Source organism: Ahaetulla prasina, chromosome 2 (genome assembly GCF_028640845.1).
Source record: "Ahaetulla prasina isolate Xishuangbanna chromosome 2, ASM2864084v1, whole genome shotgun sequence".
NCBI classification, from domain to species: domain Eukaryota; kingdom Metazoa; phylum Chordata; class Lepidosauria; order Squamata; family Colubridae; genus Ahaetulla; species Ahaetulla prasina.
This window is the reverse complement of record NC_080540.1, coordinates 143,998,332-144,015,727: the sequence shown is the minus strand read 5'-3', so window position 1 is coordinate 144,015,727 and position 17,396 is coordinate 143,998,332. Positions and strand designations below refer to the sequence as shown.

Genomic DNA, 17,396 nt, shown 5'->3' with positions numbered 1-17,396 from the left:
CCAGCCCCGCCCTCCGCTCTCGAGGCGCCAAACGACCTGCTTCCGTTGAGACTGTGGCGGGGAGGGGGGGGAGGAGAGGGCGGGACCGGTAGCCTAGCAACGGAGACCTGGAAGCGGTCGGCCGATGCGTGCCTGCGTGCGTAGGGCGGTTATCAGCGGCGGCCGCAGCAACAACAACGGCAGCCCCGTGCAGTGAGTGCGGCGCGTGCAGTTTGGGTGGTGTCAACGGTGGGGAGGGGGGGAGGGGGCGAGGCGGGGCAGCGTCTGCTTCCAGGAAGATGGAGATCAGTCAGAATCAGCTGCGGCAGGCGGGGGTTGGTCTGATTGGGCCGCCATTTAACTAGAATAATAACTATAATACTAAAACAACTTTAGCTTTTTTTTTTGGAAAGTTTTTTTTTATTTTTTAACACAAGCAAACATAAAAACATCTTCAATCAAATACAGTGTGTCGGTAGGTTGATTACAAATCTTTTGTGCAATTTCAACATATACATATCATTAGTTTATCTATTCTTACATTTTGTCAATCTAATATATGTCCAAATATTTTAATCAGTTCATCTTTTAATTGACTATAGTATTTTATTCTCTCATTTCATATAAATCATTCTAAATTAATATTTTATCTTATTACATCATTTATTCCATCATCATAAATCAATTGTATCATTCAAAAATTCATTCCTTATAAAAACCTCTCTCAAATCTTTTTTAGCATATTTTTCCTTCTATCCATTGGTAAAATAAGTCCCATACCTTATAATATTGTTCATCTCCCTGTTCTCTAATTTCAAATGTCAATTTACTCATTTCTGCACATTCCATTATTTTCTTAATAATTTCATCTTGCAATGGTAATTTCTCACTTTTCCAATTCTTAGCAAATACAATCCTAGCTGCTGTTACTACATTCACAATCAAATATCTCAATTCTCTATTGTAAGTTTCTGGTATTATCCCCAATAAAAAAACTTTTGGTTTAAAGTCTATATACTTTTTTATCATTTTTTCCAACCAAGTGTGGATTTTAGACCAGTATCTTTTAGCTTCCATGCAAGTCCACCTCATATGGTAATATCAACCAGGTGTCTGATGACATTTCCAACATTTTTCATTTTCACACATTCTTGAACATTCCGGCAATCTGTAAAACATCTTATACAAATTCTCTTTATACACAGTAGACATCTTTAGCTTTATTATCACTTTGAATGTGCACTTTTTATTTTATTTCAGAATAAAATTGGCTCTCTTTTTCTTCTTCTTCTGGGATGCGAGCTTAAGCTGAGGATCACGTTGTTCCCCTCGCAGTATGTTATGTTGCTTCTACGTTAAATCACTACAGAACTTGACCAATATATGTGTGTAACATGGGGATTTAAGTCAGACGTGAGTAAATGGGGACAGTGGAAGGCTTGCCTGTCTTAAGTGGTAGTTACCTAGGTAAACATGAGATGATTTCAGGAAAATAATAATAATAAATATATAATTAATATATAATATTTTATATATATATATATATATATATATATATATATATATATATATATATATATATATATATAAAATATAACTATTATTATTTTATTTACACAAAATGACAGTATACACAGCAAACGAGATAACTATGCTGGATTTCGTATCACAGATCACTACTTGAACACTTCCCAAGCATTTAGGACTGCGTGATGTATCGGCGAATTATGTGAGCAGATCCCAGTAAGGTGGCCTTCTGCAACTGACCAATGGTGATCTTGTCAATGCCAATTGCTTTTAAGTGCTTGCCTAGGTCTTTAGGCACAGCTCCCAGTGTGCCGAGTACCACTGGAACTACCTGCACTGATTTATGCCAGAGTCTCTGCAATTCGATTCTCAAATCTTGATATCTGGTGACTTTTTCAAGTTGTTTCTCATCAATTCTGCTGTCACCAGGTATAGCAATGTCGACTATCCACACTTTTTACTTTTCCACAATCGTGATATCTGGGGTATTGTGTTCCAAAACTTTATCAGTCTGTATTCGGAAATCTCACAGTAATTTTGCATGCTCATTTTCAATCACTTTTTCAGGCTTATGATCCCACCAGTTCTTTGCTACAGGCAGATGGTAGTTGTGACACAAGTTCCAGTGGACCATCTGAGCGACTGTGTTGTGACGTTGTTTGTAGTCGGTCTGAGCTATTGTCTTACAACAGCTCAGTATGTGATCAATGATTTCATCTGCTTCTTTGCAGAGTCTGCATTTGAGATCAACAGCAGATTTTTCTATTCTGGCTTTGATTACATTTGTTCTAATGGCTCTTGGGCCACAAGAATTAGGCCTTCTGTTTCTTTCTTCAATGTTCTGTTGGTCAGCCATAATCAGGTCTTTTCCTTATCTTTTCCTTGGATCTTTTCAAGGAACTGTCCATGCAGTGCTTTGTTATACCAGGTGTCAGCTCGAGCTTGCATCGCTGTTTTCCTATATTGATACTTGGTTTGCCGTACTTTTAGCAGCTTCCTCTTGTTGACCTCCATCAAAGCTGGTTCAACACTGTCTTTCGCATAATCTGCCAGAGCATGTTTCTCTTCTTCAGCTGTCTGCTTCACTTGCAAAAGTCCTCTGCCGCCTACCCTTCTGGGCAAATATAGCCTGTCAACATCACTACGTGGGTTGTTGTTGTTGTTGTTATTATACAGACTGATAAAGTTTTGGAACACAATACCCCGGATATCATGATTGTGGAAAAGAAAAAGGTGTGGATAGTCGACATTGCTATACCTGGTGACAGCAGAATTGATGAGAAACAACTTGAAAAAGTCACCAGATATCAAGATTTGAGAATCGAATTGCAGAGACTCTGGAATAAACCAGTGCAGGTGGTTCCAGTGGTACTCGACACACTGGGAGCTGTGCCTAAAGACCTAGGCAAGCACTTAAAAGCAATTGGTGCTGACAAGATCACCATTGGTCAGCTGCAGAAGGTCACCTTACTGGGATCTGCTCGCATAATTCGCCGATACATTACGCAGTCCTAAATGCTTGGGAAGTGTTCGACTAGTGATCTGTGATATGAAATCCAGCATAGTTACCTCGTTTGCTGTGTATACTATCATTTTGTGTAAATAAAATAATAATAATAAGCCAGATCAGAACTAGTTACCCTTCCTGTCATGAGAAATCCCAGCCTACTGCAGGAGTGTGGACCAGATTGAGAAACTGAAAAGGAACAACAAAATCCTTCAATATGGCATTGTCAAATCATTTTCGCTGTGTTGCCAGAATAATTGCCTGGATGTGTCCAGGTGTTAACCTGAAATCAGACTCCAGGTAGAGGTGCCGTTATTTGCTGAACTCTTTTGCGATGCCCTGTCATCCATAAATTGCATCTGAGGATTGGGGAAGTGCTTTGGGAGCACCATATTGTATCAGGAGACAGTGCAAATGGAAGAGGCTGTTGGTGGAAAATGGGGGCTAATATTAAACTGCATCTTCAAATTCCCCCTCTTAAAGAATGAGTTGCTTATAATGGAATTGAGACATACTACCCTAATTCAGAGGAATGTGCTAAAACGAGTTTTAATAAATGACTTGCTACTTTGCTTTCTGGAACTCCAAAATACAAATTCAGTAAAGTTTAAAGGCTGCTGGGTTATCCAATTAAGCCTTCAAATTTTCCCAGAATCCAGTGAAATTTCAGAAAATGAATGTAAAAACTCACTATTACGAATATGCAAACATATGAATGTACAAACATGAGACCTGCTCCCAATAAATTATAGTATGCAAGAATGTGTTTATGGTTGTGTAGGAAAAACAGCTAATTAAAGATTATAATTCTGCCTGCCATCCAGTATACATGGATTGCAAAAATTATAGAATTATTTGTAGAATTATTGATAAAGGAAGTTACTAAAAAAATTGTTACTCCTTCAAAACTTAAAACATTTTTGGAAATACTTTGTAGAAGAATACATTTTGAAACAGGTTCTGAAAATTTAGCTGAAGAACAGGTTTCCTTAAATTATGCTTTCTTAGTTAAATTCGAAGGATCTAATTTGCTTCCCAGATCTCTGCACAGAATATGAAATTAGATTTGTCCATAAGAAAAGCAATCTCCTCACAAATTTTTACTACATCACAGATCATTTTTGAAACCAAGAGGACTTTAAAAAACATAGAATTTTGAAATATGGTTTGGAATATGGTAGATCTATGTGTTATTTTTAGAAAGAAAGACTTACATTGGAGATTATCAAGCATTGGACAAATAAAACAATTATTTTAGCTTTCCCAGCCTGTTGAAAATCGTTTGTGGGTGTCATTGATGTGCAGTGAAAAGTGGAAACATGTTATTTTCAAGACTTAATAGTATATAAATGCAGTAAATGCATCCATATTCATCATGATATCCTCTTTCGGAATAAGAAATGATATGTAGGAAAAATAGTAAACCAAAAAAATTAATGTATGAGATGAGACTAAAGAAAGGAAGGATAACTTGTTTCTAGTTTTAGATGCCTTCATTCTCTCCCTTTTTGAGGATCTCATCAATTCCATCTAATGCGTATGCTACACATACGTCATAGTGGACTGGCACCAGGGAAATCTAGGTTGAAATTATTGTTATCACTAGATGACTAGGCCATTCCCTGCCCCGCCCCTCAGCCCAGCACGGTAACTTACCAAATTGATCTGGGGGAAAGTAGGAAGACCGAGTTCGACATATGCCATCTTGAATTCTTGTATGAAAGATGGGATAAAATCTAATAACTAAATATTGTACTTTGAGATGTGGGTTGAGCAAAAGATGGCAGAACACAATCTTAAAAAGAATAAAAGAGTCTCCATAACAGTCACTTCACAATGTAACCACATCATTTTAAAATGAAAAATACATGATCTGTCTACTAATGATAGAAAATGGAAAATTGCTCTAATAATCCTTTCTACAGTTTAATGTTTGCAGATGTTCCGGATGAGCATAATTGAGAGGAAAATGTTGGATCCACTGAATTATGGACTCAATTAAATAATACAATAAATTATATGTACCACAGAGATTAAAGTTGTTATGAATCATGCCTTATATGAGAATCATCTGGATACTAGTCGACAATAAACGTCAAAGCAACATTGCATGTACTGGATTTTTTTTAAAGTTGTGATCCGTGAACTAATTCAGGAACTAGACTGAGGACAGCTTGCAGCAAATCTTTCCCATGGTGATCATGTCGGAAAGCAGAAGTTGGTTATGAAATAAATAGTTGGTACAGAAATAGGAAGAGAATGGAGAAGTTGATTGTTGCATGGGTAGGACATGATCCTTGCTGAATAAGCACTAAGCTATGTTGCATGTCCAGGGCTTGACTTGTTACTTATCTGCTTGCAATAAGAATCAGAAGAATTTGCAAGACTTAACTGATGGCAAAGAGGAACTGTTTAAAATAATGTACATTAATGTACAATAATGTACAGAGCCAGATTTCATAACCAGTATTCATCTTTGTTTCTTGTTATTAGATGAAGGTAATTAGGCATTCTGAGGAGGCATTGAAAACAGCTCTTCTCTCCAAGGATAGACAGCTTTTGAAGCTTTATGAGAAGTTTGATCCTAAGGAGAAGCATTTGCTGAATGAAGCATTTCAACCAGACAGTGTTCTTTTTAAACCTATAACTCTGGAATCCGAATCAGACTGGATCTCCTCACATCCAGAACCCACCCAGGATTTTTCACAGTTTTATTATGACCCTGGCAGAAATTTGCCAACCCCACAGAAGAGACAGATTTACATCCAGCCTATTGGTAATATTAAAGAATCAGCTATGAAAGTATTGATTGAGCCATTAAATAGCCATTAATTAAAAAGGCAGCTTTCCACTTGCATAATTGTCATCCAAACCTGGTTATTATTGGGGCAGTTTTTCAGGATAATTTTCTCTGAACTGATAGAATGAACTAAAGAATCCTACATATTTCTACAATTCCAGAATGTGGGCAACAAGAAATAGCAATGGATGAGTTTTTATCTTCTACTTGAGAAGGTTGCTAAGGCAGTCTGACTCTTCATATCACAACATGTAGGAGATCATATTTATACTGTATCTAATGAACATTAAGATAATAAAACATAAAGCCCAATTCAGTGCATGCTTAAATTTAGAAGAACCTATTTTGAGTAATAAAATATATAACCAAGTGGACATGTAATTAAAGCCTAGGTCCTTTATTTCCCTAGATACTGATATCTGCTCTTTATATAGCATTGCTATTTTTGTTCACTAAATGTTATTTGATGTTTTCTCTTGTCTTTTAAAATAAGATAATTGTTCCTACTCAGAATTGTATAGTAAGACAATTACAAAGTAAAGTTAACATTTTGCTGTTGTATTATATAGTTTTGCCTATAAATAGTGGAAGGAAAAAACTGCTATAAATTAATGTTTTCTGGACCTAGGTTCTTTTGGAGATGCCAAAGTTAGCACAGATGTCTACTTAAAATGGCTGAGAGATTACTGTGAAGCATTTTACTACGGCCTGACTGTAAGAATCCTGGACCCAACGCCAGTTTCACACACAGGTTGTGCTTTTCGAATCAATGAATACACACACAATCTGCAGATCCATGCAGGTACGAGGAATAGACAAAACTGCTAGATTACCGTATATACTCGAATATAAGCCGATCCGAGTATAAGCCGAGGTCCCCAATTTTACCCCAAAAAAACTGGGGTAAACTGGGGACTCGAGTATAAGCCGAGGGTGGGAAATGAGGCAGCTACCGGTCGGGGAAACCCTCCCTCCCTCAGCCGAGAAGGCTGGCGGCTCCCCCGCCCCGCCCTCTCACTGCACCGGCAGGGCTTCCCCGCGCTAATGCAAAAGCCCGCCAAGTTTGCGCCATCCGGTATAATGTGAAAAAAAGAAGAAAAAAAAAAACTCGAGTATAAGCCGTATATACTCGAGTATAAGCCGAGGGGACGTTTTTCAGCACAAAAAACATGCTGAAAAACTCGGCTTATACTCGAGTATATACGGTAGTTCATTCTTGTGGTTTTGATCAATTTTGTCAAATGGATTGTAAATTTCAGGTGTATTCAGGTGCTCAGAGTCACCTTATTGGTGAGTTGGGCAGCATATAAACTTAATAAATAAATATAAATATAAATACATACATTTGTAATATTATTTTGGGCAAGTAAAAAAGGCTGACATTTTTGAGTGACTTATCAAAAGTCGAAAAAGATGATGCTCGATGAAGGATGAACTTGACCTATCATAGGTTAGAGTTGTTATTAAGGCCTACCTTCTGTGTCCGTATTGTGCTCTTCTTTGCTTTGTATTGATATGCTGAGCTACAGCCTATTCTATGATGAGGTTTATTAAGCTACCCTGGAAGTCAGTGTATTTGTTTTTCTGTGAGTAGAGATATCTATTCCTCCTGGCCAGAAGCAGAGATCTTACCTAATTCTTTTAATTTAAGGATACTGAGGGTTGAAACCAAAATCTGATGAATACAACATTTATGTTGTTGAAATTCTTCCTTTTGCTGGTGTTTTTGTACATACATGGTAAATAAATACTCCATCATAAAACAAATGGAGCATGCTCAGATTTGTTTTAACTACAAATTTCACATTCATTTTAAAGGAACTAAATTAAAAATTATTAGGTTTAAATTCATAGTCCTTATCTCTCCCCCCCCCCACTTGCTTATATGGTATGTAACTTAGAGAGGTCATCTTAATATCTCTCTTATTTCAGGATTACTGTTATGGCTGCAGTACTTGATTATGCAATTACTGCCTTCTGTGGAGAGACACTGATACCTGTTTTTCATACAGGGTATCTCTTGAGCTACCTAAAGAAAAAAAAGCCAAAGGATGCTTTTTGCATTGTGGGAATAACCGTGATAGATCTTTACCCCAAGGACTCTTGGAATTTTGTCTTTGGACAAGCCTCCTTAACCGAAGGTAGGTGGTTGGCTTCCTTTGAAGTTCTCAGGATGACTTACAATATGGCCAGTCATCTTTTCATAGTTCATATGAAATAGAATTATCTCTGAATATAAACAGAAAATTACTTGAGAATTATTGTGACATTACTAAAAGTGCAAAAGAACGGGGTTTTTGCACTGTAAGAAAACTAGATCTGCAGGTTTTCAGTAGAAGCCAACTCTGCAGGAGTCCTAGCCTGCTGTTTTAGGCATCACCAACTGATTCCCTTTAACTCAGATGCAGTTTAGTGTACCCTGAGTGAACATAACAATATCCTTGCATTCTTCATTTATCAATGTTAGGGGAGTGGGTAGAAACAGTAGAAACAGGATACTGCTTTTGTAACTTCAGGCCACATCAGAGTGCATTGTATTGCAAATAATGTATGTCACTACTAAAAAGTAAAAATAACAACTACAGTCAGTTTTGTTTTCTGCTGGCTTCGTGGAGTTTTCTTGATTGCACATTGGTATAGCCACAGTTTTATAGTTTGCCAGAAATTATTTTTAGTAAGATGGAAAGAATTTTGAAAATGCAGGTATCACACTTCATTCTTGTGTGATTGGCCTGATTCCAGTGCCCAGCATCTTGGGAAAAGATCTTCCACATAGAAAAATAAATCTTTTAGTGGCAAGCCCAAGGTTCATGTAATTAATTGACCTTTACAGGATTCACAAAGCTAAAGTACAAAATTTATTTATTACACATTAGTGCAATCCCAACCTCAGAATGCTGAAAGAGTGCATTGAGTTCTAATATAGCTCTGATTATATGAATCATCTTCCACAATCGTTGCAGTGTAGAAACATTCTATTCACATGTAAAAACTGACAGGTACCCTAATGAGTACCATTCTGTCTTGAGGAATATTTAAGGATTGGGTTTGGCTTGAATTTTTGTTGCAAATTGCTGGAGATACTTAAAACCCAGAGGTTATTCTGTGGAGTTCAGGAACTTGAACTCATGGACCTTTGCAGTTTGATTACTAAATAGTGTCCAGGTCCTGGTTCTCAGTGATTTGCAGGAAGGACTATATAAAGGCTATCAGAATAATATATAGTCTGTGGTGGAGAGAAAAATGTTACTGTTTTCAAATTGTTGGTCATGAATTGTGTTGTACTGTCATTGACCAATAGAGGGCAATGGTAGTACATTTGAAGCCTTTTTATAGTAAAGCCTAGGAGTCTTTAATTTGTCATCAAGAAGCAAAGCATTTTTATTGATGGTCATACATTGGATATCTTGATTTATATGTTTACAAACAAAATATTTTGGAATGAAACATGAAACTATTGGAGAATTATACTTTCTCAAAGCATCACTTTCATGACAAAAGACACATTCTTCTCTGAAATGGTTATTCGTACAAATGGGAGTTGTGGTAAAGTTGTCTTGTAATATTCCATTACCGATAGAGGAGAATATTTGTAGCTCAGAGTTGAAATGAGGGGGTCTTGGTGCTCTCTGAGCTTGGTTGTTTCAGAATAACGGAGTTGGAAGGGACTTTAGAGGTCTTCTAGTCCAGCCCCCCTCTCAAGCAGGAAAATCCTACACGGGTGTCAAACTCGCCGCGTCACATTGCTGTCACAAGACGTTTTGTCATGTTTTCCCCATTCGCGGAGCTGGGGTGGGTGTGGCCTGTGTGTGATGCATCCAGCCCACAGGCCACCAGTTTGACACCCCTGCCCTACACCATTTCAGACAAATAATTGTCCAATCTCTTGATGTGCACTGATGTTGTGACCTAGTTTGGGTAATGATATGTCTAGAAGGAAACAACCAACCTCAGACAGCACCAAGGACTTCTCATGTCCCAGTCCTTTTTTCAATTGTGTAGAGGAGGCAGTTAACTCAATACATGAGATGTCATTAAGATGCTTTTGGTCTTTACTTGGGCTCCATTTCTCTCCTCCCATTTCTTCTGATCTTCCTTTCCAAATGAGTTGTGCTAAGCTCCAGTGCAGGAGTGCTTTGGAGGACTTTTCTGCCCTTTCTAAACTCAGATGCTAAGTAGACTGTTTTGCAGCTGAATTGGTCGAGGTGGGGTGAAAGAGAAAACACCTTTACTTCAAGGCACAAAGAGATTGTTGCTCTGAAACAAAGACACCCCCCCCCATTTAAATATTTGATCTTTTTCCAAGCCAAGGAGAATGCTTAGCTTTGGCATCATGCCAAGGGCTAGGCAGTAAAATGTGGTTACTTCGAAGATTACATTGAATTTAAATGTAATTAAAATAACTAGTCCTGAAGTAAATATAGAATATGATTTATTTTATTTAATAATTTCTTCCTCCTGTCATTTTAAAAGTTAACAGTTTGAGACAACGGTCGGGGCTTTGAATTGGACTGCGTGGTTTCTGTACTAGAAACATTCTTTTGGATACGTATATGTATGTATGGTTAATGCAGCAGTCTCCTGTTGGTACACCTTTAATTTGAATTCCCCTTTGCTGTGTAAGGGGTGGGGATCTTCAGCTTTGCCAGATATGACAGCGACTTCTACAGTGCAAACTACAAGGGCAGGTTGAAAACAACAAAAAAGCTTCCAGTAGATGACTATTCTGTGTTTGATGGTTACTATACACCTGAGATCACAAGTCAATTACTTCTGAGATCCTGCAAAGTAAGTGTTTCAAATTACTACAGTTATATTGATTTATATTATATGAAAACTAAATTTCTGTTTTAATATCCTCACTTCTTGCTTAGTTCTAAAGCAACTTCAGCTCTTTTTATTAAAGGAACAGTAGCCTATTAAAAAATGTTAACATGTGGGTTGTGCGCTTAGTGTGTGTTCCAACCTCAGCAATTTTAAGATCTGAGGACTTCCACTCCCAGAATCCCACAGTCAGCTTGCTGGGAGTTGCGGTCCACACATTTTGAAATTGCCACAGTTGGGAAACCCTGGCTTAGAGCCTAGGAAGCTTGACTGGATTGGAAGTGTAATAGCCCCGAGGTTTATTTTTCTTAAGCTACATGGAAATCTCTTGAGAAGATTTCCTCAGATTTACATTGCAAGGAATCTGATTCCTTTATTCCTGCAGTTTTATAGTTAATATATGCCATGCGCTAAATAATCATAATATAATTAAAAGTAAGTTATTTTGTCATCTTTAGAAATGAAATGACTTGAAATGGATATTGGCCATTCCCTCATTAGTGATTTATAGTGTCTTCTAGGATCACTCACCATGATTGCAGCATTATAAATCCTATTTTTTAGCTACTGTTTTAGCAGAATGATTATTAGATGCCACAAGATGTTATAAGTACATGGTGAGGAGAAAGCAGCTGATTAGGCTGGCATCACAAACCTAGTCAACCACATTTTAGCCTAACTGGTTGTGAGGATTCAGCTTGTTTATTTATATGTTAATGTGTCACACAAAACCAAAAATAATTCCTACCACAGGATAAGCATGTGATGTGAATACCACAACTCCCTTCTTTCAGGAAATAAAATATTTCCTTCGATGATCATTTTGTTATTATTAATCTAGACCAAAAATATTAAATTAATTCATGTGATCATTTGGATGTTAGATTGAAATCATGCAGAAATGTGAGGACCCTTTGTTGTACAAGGAGATCATTGGCTTGTGGATTAGAGGAAACTTAGAAGTTAAAGCTTGAGATCTGTTTTGAGTCACTATTTTTATTGTGATTTTCATAGAATAATATAAGTACAATTATACTGAATTAAATATTGTTTTGCTAAACAATTAAAATGGATTGGTTAATATTTATATTGACTGAAAAGTCGAAAGGTAAATTAAAAGGGCTAAATTATTTTTATTTGATTTGTTTGTTAAATTTATCATTTGCCTTTTCTCTAGGTGTTCAGATAGCAAAGTATGAGTTTGGGGTGAGAGTGCCTGATCCAAGGTCATCCAGCACATTTCTGTGGTTTAAGTTGGCCTTGTATCTGGCTGTCTCCAATTGTAATCCAACACCAGTCTGTTGCACTGGCCAATTCTACCTTTTCTCAAAAAAATCTCTTGTGATTCAAATGCCCTGGATTGCAACTACAATTATTCAAATTCATTATCAGTAGACATTATTAATCAAACATAATGAGAAGGCTGGTTTAAGTAAAACTCTTCCATTTATATTCTGTGGCAGAGCAAGAATTCAGTCATCGTTTTTCCCACTATAAAATGATTTTGCCATCTACGTTATTCCACATTCTGCAATGAAAGTGTATACTCTTGATTTGAAAACTAGCTAACTGTGCTATAGGGACTATTAAGCTCTTATTCAGCACAACTGTTGTGGTTTTAATGGAATAGAATAGAATAGAATTTTTTATTGGCCAAGTGTGATTGGACACACAAGGAATTTGTCTTGGTGCATATGCTCTCAGTGTACATAAAAGAAAAGATACGTTCATCAAGGTACAACACTTACAACACAATTGATGGTCAATATATCGATATAAATCATAAGGATATAAATATATAAGACACTTCCAAGACACTTCCAATTTTACGCGGGAGAAAACCTGAATATCCAAAGACCTAAATATATAAATATATTTATATTTATATTTAAGTTGGCTTATGTGATTTGGCTATATCTGTGTTTCAGACTTTGACTCACGAGATTGGACACATCTTTGGGCTCCATCACTGTCAGTGGTTACAATGTGTTATGCAGGGATCTAATCATCTGGAGGAATCAGATAGACGTCCATTAGACCTTTGTCCTATTTGCTTGCGCAAGCTGCAATCTGTTCTTGGGTTCAGCATTCTGGAAAGATACAAGGTATGTCACTTCAGGATGGAGCCTTGTATCCAGGGGTGAAATGCTTCCGGTTCGCACCGGATCGCCCCATCGAGTAGCGATGGTGGCGGGTGGTTCGGAGAACTGATAGCAAAAATCCTTGCCCCCCACTCCCCATGCTCAGCTGAGCTGTGCAATCATCAGGTTTTTTTTATTTTTATTTTTAAAAGCATTTTTTCTTTGGCTGAAAAAACATTTTTAAAAGTAAAAAAAAAGCCTCTGATGATCACGTGGCTCAGCTGGGATCATCAGCCTTTTAAAAGCATTTTTTCTACAACCTCTTCGGCTGAAGAGATTGTAGAAAAAATGCTTAAAAAAAAAGTTGACCACGCCCAGCCAGTCACATTACCCCCCCAAGCTCCCCCACAGAACCGCTAGTAACAAATTTTACATTTCACCACTGCTTGTATCCTTTAACAGTGTGAGAACTGCTTTAAATGATGCTCTTTCCAGCTTTGGCAGAAATGAGAAATCCATTACAAGGGATTCCATTACATTGCTTCACTGGATACCAGTGTCCATTCTGTGCTGTTGATAGTAACAATGAGGTTCAAGGCAGAGTTAGGGATTCAAGTCAAAAGCTCAGTTTAGCAGAATAACAGGAAAGTTATTGCTGGGTAGTGTGGACTTATAAAAAAGCCAAGAATTTTTGAAAAATTAATCCATAGATCTGCCACACTCAACCATTTATATGTACAGGATTGGTTTACCACGTATGGCTTGTTCCATTGTTTTCTTTATGACATTAAGAAAATGAAATGTGTCTCTGAAGAAAATTGATCAGCAATACAGTGTGAAAAAGAAGACCTCAATGTAGAAATTTGATTTGATACTAAATAGCTAGCCTGTATTTTCTGTTTTCTTACTGTGCGTGCCCATTTTGAATAAAGTTTCTAATTCTTTTAGGCGCTGCAGAGATGGATAGAGGATAAAACTAACGGAACAGAAGAAGGGCACAGCAGTGAAGCTAGAGGAGGATTGCCAAAGCCGGTGGAATCATTTACAGAAAGTTATGAGATGCTTATGAAATGCTTAGACGTTCTCCAGAAATAGGTTTGCTCTGCAGGTTCAAAGGGAATGCTCTTATTATAATAGTATAATCACTGTTAAAATATGGTGATGAATTAAATATATTTTAAGTTAAAAGCTAAAAAAAACACCTTACGGTAAATATCTAAGCTGTTTGTTCTGCATATTTTCTTTTGTCTCTATTAAGTTACTCTTTTTCCTGAAATGTCTAACACAGTCTAATAACACATTATTTCTTATATTGAAAGAATTAAGCTGTGCTGCAGTCCATGGAACTGCTGTCAGGCATCTGAATTAGTTGTTTCGTCCACAATATTGATTGACAAATCGAGCCCTGTTTCTGTCTGTAAAATACCTGCTTACATGACTTTGGAGCAAAAAACAGCAACTTAAAAGGAGCATTTTCTCTGCCTGTTCAGCAAATGGTCATGTTTGCATTCCATGATGAATGACAAATCCTTCTTATTTGCATCGAACAAGAAGTGGAATGGAAGCAAATGAATTGTGCATATCAATAAACCCTTCATGCACATCAGAATTTAAAATTGGCACAGAAAAGCTTGTGGGGCATGAAATTGATCAGAGCCTCCAATACTTGTGCTCCTGAAGTCAGTTAATTTCTCTCACAGTATAGACCCCGTCCATTTCATCAGGGGTAATGGGTCAAATTCAGCCCAGATATCCAGACGAAACTGCCCCAATCAACTCCATAGGACCAGTATACCTGGAGAGTGACTACAAGCAGATCGTAAATAAAATATCCACAGTACCTTTAAAATTACAATTAAAAACTCTGACATTAAATAACATGAAAATAAACAAAAAATAAAAAATATTAAGGATGGTATACTAAAATCCATAAATATCATCTCTGCAGAGGCTGTCTGCAAAAGCTCAGTTTTTAACGCATTCCTAACAGCTAAAGAACCTACATATTTTACAGTTCATAAATAAAAATGCTGCTGTTTCTTCAGAATTGAAAAAGGAAATAATTTGGAGAATTGATGGTCCTCTGGATAACATTGAGCAATGACCTCTGGGAAAGAACAAAGGAGAAAGAGGCGAACTACACAAGCACAAGGATGTTTTTTAATGTCGGATTAATTTGATTAAAGTGTGTATCCCTCTTTATAAGGTCTGGAACATTTTTAATGGGAAATCTATTAAGATTTAGGAGTAAAAATCTACTAATTTCCTTGGTTTGGATTACTGATATATGGCGCAATAGTGTTTTCATCTTAAATCTAAATCCAATTAGCATATTTCCTTGCCTAATTAATGTTTAAGCATATTTTTCTCCTCTTCCTAGCTAGGTAGAACAGATTTCCCAGTGTGTATAATTTTCAAAGTTAATTTTAGTTGGACAGGCACTGACTTCTTCCAGGATGCTTTCTGATTTCCCAGTAATTAATATTTGACATGACAGCACCTTTAATTTTGAAAGGATACAGAAATAATTTCTTTCCACACATGAAATTTTGCAGGAATATTAACTTCTGATGAGAATTTCACCAGACAGACAAAAGGCATATTGATCATGTTACCCAGATTTTATTTTATTTATTATATTATATTAATATTTAGTGAATATGTATACAGGAGTCTTATTTTAGAAAAAAAAAAATAAAGATCTTTCAATGTTGTTGAAATTATCTGTCTTTTTTGTTGACATTTTTGGTTAATGTTCAGACACAAAACAAAATGAGAAACTTTCATCTTTGTTTCATATTAGTTTGCTGCAGTCACACTTGCATTGTCTTTTGCATTACATTTTATATAGTTCATTTTTTTTATGTGTTAATCTGAGGTGAATATAGTCATTGTGAGTTATTAAAGAAACACTCACTACCTTTGCCTCAGTCCCAGTTCATTAGGGTAGTGGTTTGATATTTTGCTACTTTATGAAGTCCAAGTATATTTTATTAGATTATGATAGGGCAATTGTATTTATCAAGCATTCACATTGTTTCTCCCAGCCAAGAAAAATCTGGATTTTTCAACATGAACATTTTAAAGGCTTTTGCCACTATTCCCCATCTCTTCCTCTGCAGTTTTGTGGAGGGTGATGATTTGCTGTGAACTATGGAGAATGAGTTCAGTGGGATCAACGTCTCCCTTGCAAGGTGGATTTCTGCAGCATCTAGGATGGCCAAACTTGGAATAAAATTGGAACAGAAAAAAGTATTCAGTGTCTGACACAAGGATGTTTCTGGCTTTACAGTAATCACTTAGGTATGTCAGACTTTTCTTCCCCCTGGTTAGGCAGCTTAAGCTGCTTGATGAAAAAAGGAACCCGAGGCACTTTGTCCTCCCTTATACTGAGCCGTGGCAGGCAAGAGATTTGAGGGGAAGTGGAAATGAACTTGGTCTGGGTGGAAGAATTGATGTAAAGCTGCAGCACTTTCTAGAACAGTGGTCACTAACTCGTGACCACTGTGAGAAAATTTTGATGGTCCACAGAAAAATTATTTGCATTTTTCATATTGCACTAAATACTATTTTTCTTTTTTCAAAAATCATATTAGTGGTCCACAGGATTTAAAATTATGAATTTTGTGGTCCCTGAAGTTCGAAAGGTTGGTGAGCCCTGCTCTAGAACTCAAAACCCAAAAGCAGGAGGGAGAAACTCTGCCTTCCTGTGGGAACACCTGTCACCAACTCGTCCTCTCCCCGAGCGGGGGAGCGGGGACCACTTAGCGATCGCCTCAAAAAGGTATTTGGGGTTTTGCGCGGAGGGACGGGATTCCGAAGTTCCACTCTTCGGCTCCTTCGGGCGGAATCGGCTCGGCGCCTCCTGATTGGTTCAGGCCCAAGCAAAAGGGAGGCGCAAAGCCTGGCTTGCGTTGAATCGGGGGAACCTGGTGGCCAGCAGCGGTGGGGCGCGTGAGCGGCGCGGACGTGTGAGTGCACAAACCACCTTTGCCGTACGATTACCCGATATATTTATTTATTTATTTTTGTTTAACACGGGTGTAACTTTGGGCTTTGACTGAGCTGAGATGATTGATTGGGGGGAGATCAATTTCAAAGGAGGGCGAGGACCACAGCAAGCTGGGAAAAGTGAGTCCATTGGCCGCAGCTGCAGAAATCTTGCAACTGGGTCTCTAGTTTGGGGTGGGAGGCGGACAGGGAGAGTCGGAGAACTATCTTTTGTACGTCCCCCCCGCCCTTCCCGGGCAAACGAGGCTGCAGGAGTTTCAGTTGCGGCTCCGGCGGATGCGGTGCAGTTGCATCGGGGTCCTTTTAGCTAAAGTTAGCCGGTGCATGAAGGACACCTGCAGCCCGATGTCGGGCGGAAAGGTCGCTTACTCCTAAGGGGCGGATGAAATCCATGATTGAGCTGGAACTGGGAATCATCGGCGGCGGCCAGGCCCGATGTGGCGCTTCCGGCGAGGGACGGTGGAATTTTCCATGCTGCGCTCTCTGCGGAGGCTGGTAGGGAAGGCCTCGCTCGGTGAGCCCCCTCCCCGCTCCGCTCTTCCCCGCCCCGCTTGGCAGCCTTGCCCCACGCCCAAAGTTTGGAGGGGGAGCGTGGGGCGGGGCGGCTCGCCTAATCTTGCAATTGCTGCTCTGCTCTGACCCTTTTCCCGGATTTAGGCGCTTTTCA

At 38.1% G+C, this 17,396-nt stretch overlaps 2 protein-coding genes across 22 annotated transcripts in view; both read left to right on the top strand.

The window, feature by feature from the left end:
* Positions 1 to 101: 101 nt before the first annotated feature.
* Positions 102 to 15,917, top strand: AMZ2 (archaelysin family metallopeptidase 2). Of its 6 annotated transcripts, none has more exons than XM_058170416.1 (8): positions 163 to 192; positions 1,240 to 1,313; positions 5,507 to 5,789; positions 6,442 to 6,615; positions 7,826 to 7,954; positions 10,438 to 10,601; positions 12,566 to 12,742; positions 13,667 to 15,917. In XM_058170416.1, the coding sequence occupies exons 3-8, from the start codon at positions 5,507 to 5,509 to the stop codon at positions 13,811 to 13,813; spliced, it is 1,074 nt and encodes a 357-aa protein (XP_058026399.1). In that variant the 5' UTR covers positions 163 to 192; positions 1,240 to 1,313; the 3' UTR covers positions 13,814 to 15,917. The 6 variants fall into 6 exon arrangements, with proteins under 6 accessions (XP_058026398.1, XP_058026399.1, XP_058026397.1 ...); XM_058170414.1 differs by lacking the exon at positions 163 to 192 and adding an exon at positions 280 to 454; XM_058170417.1 differs by lacking the exon at positions 163 to 192 and adding an exon at positions 280 to 454 and having other exon boundaries at positions 1,240 to 1,392; positions 6,442 to 6,564.
* Positions 15,918 to 16,595: 678 nt separating this feature from the next.
* ARSG (arylsulfatase G) overlaps positions 16,596 to 17,396 on the top strand; it is a 157,195-nt gene continuing 156,394 nt past the window's right edge. For 12 of the 16 annotated variants that reach the window (XM_058170409.1, XM_058170399.1, XM_058170402.1 and 9 more), the window contains exon 1: positions 16,597 to 16,689. The gene's annotated coding sequence lies outside the window, so the exon portion shown is untranslated. Of the gene's footprint in view, positions 16,850 to 17,224; positions 17,244 to 17,396 lie in introns of those variants that run through there. The other 4 variants (XM_058170408.1, XM_058170394.1, XM_058170396.1 and 1 more) reach the window with 4 other exon arrangements.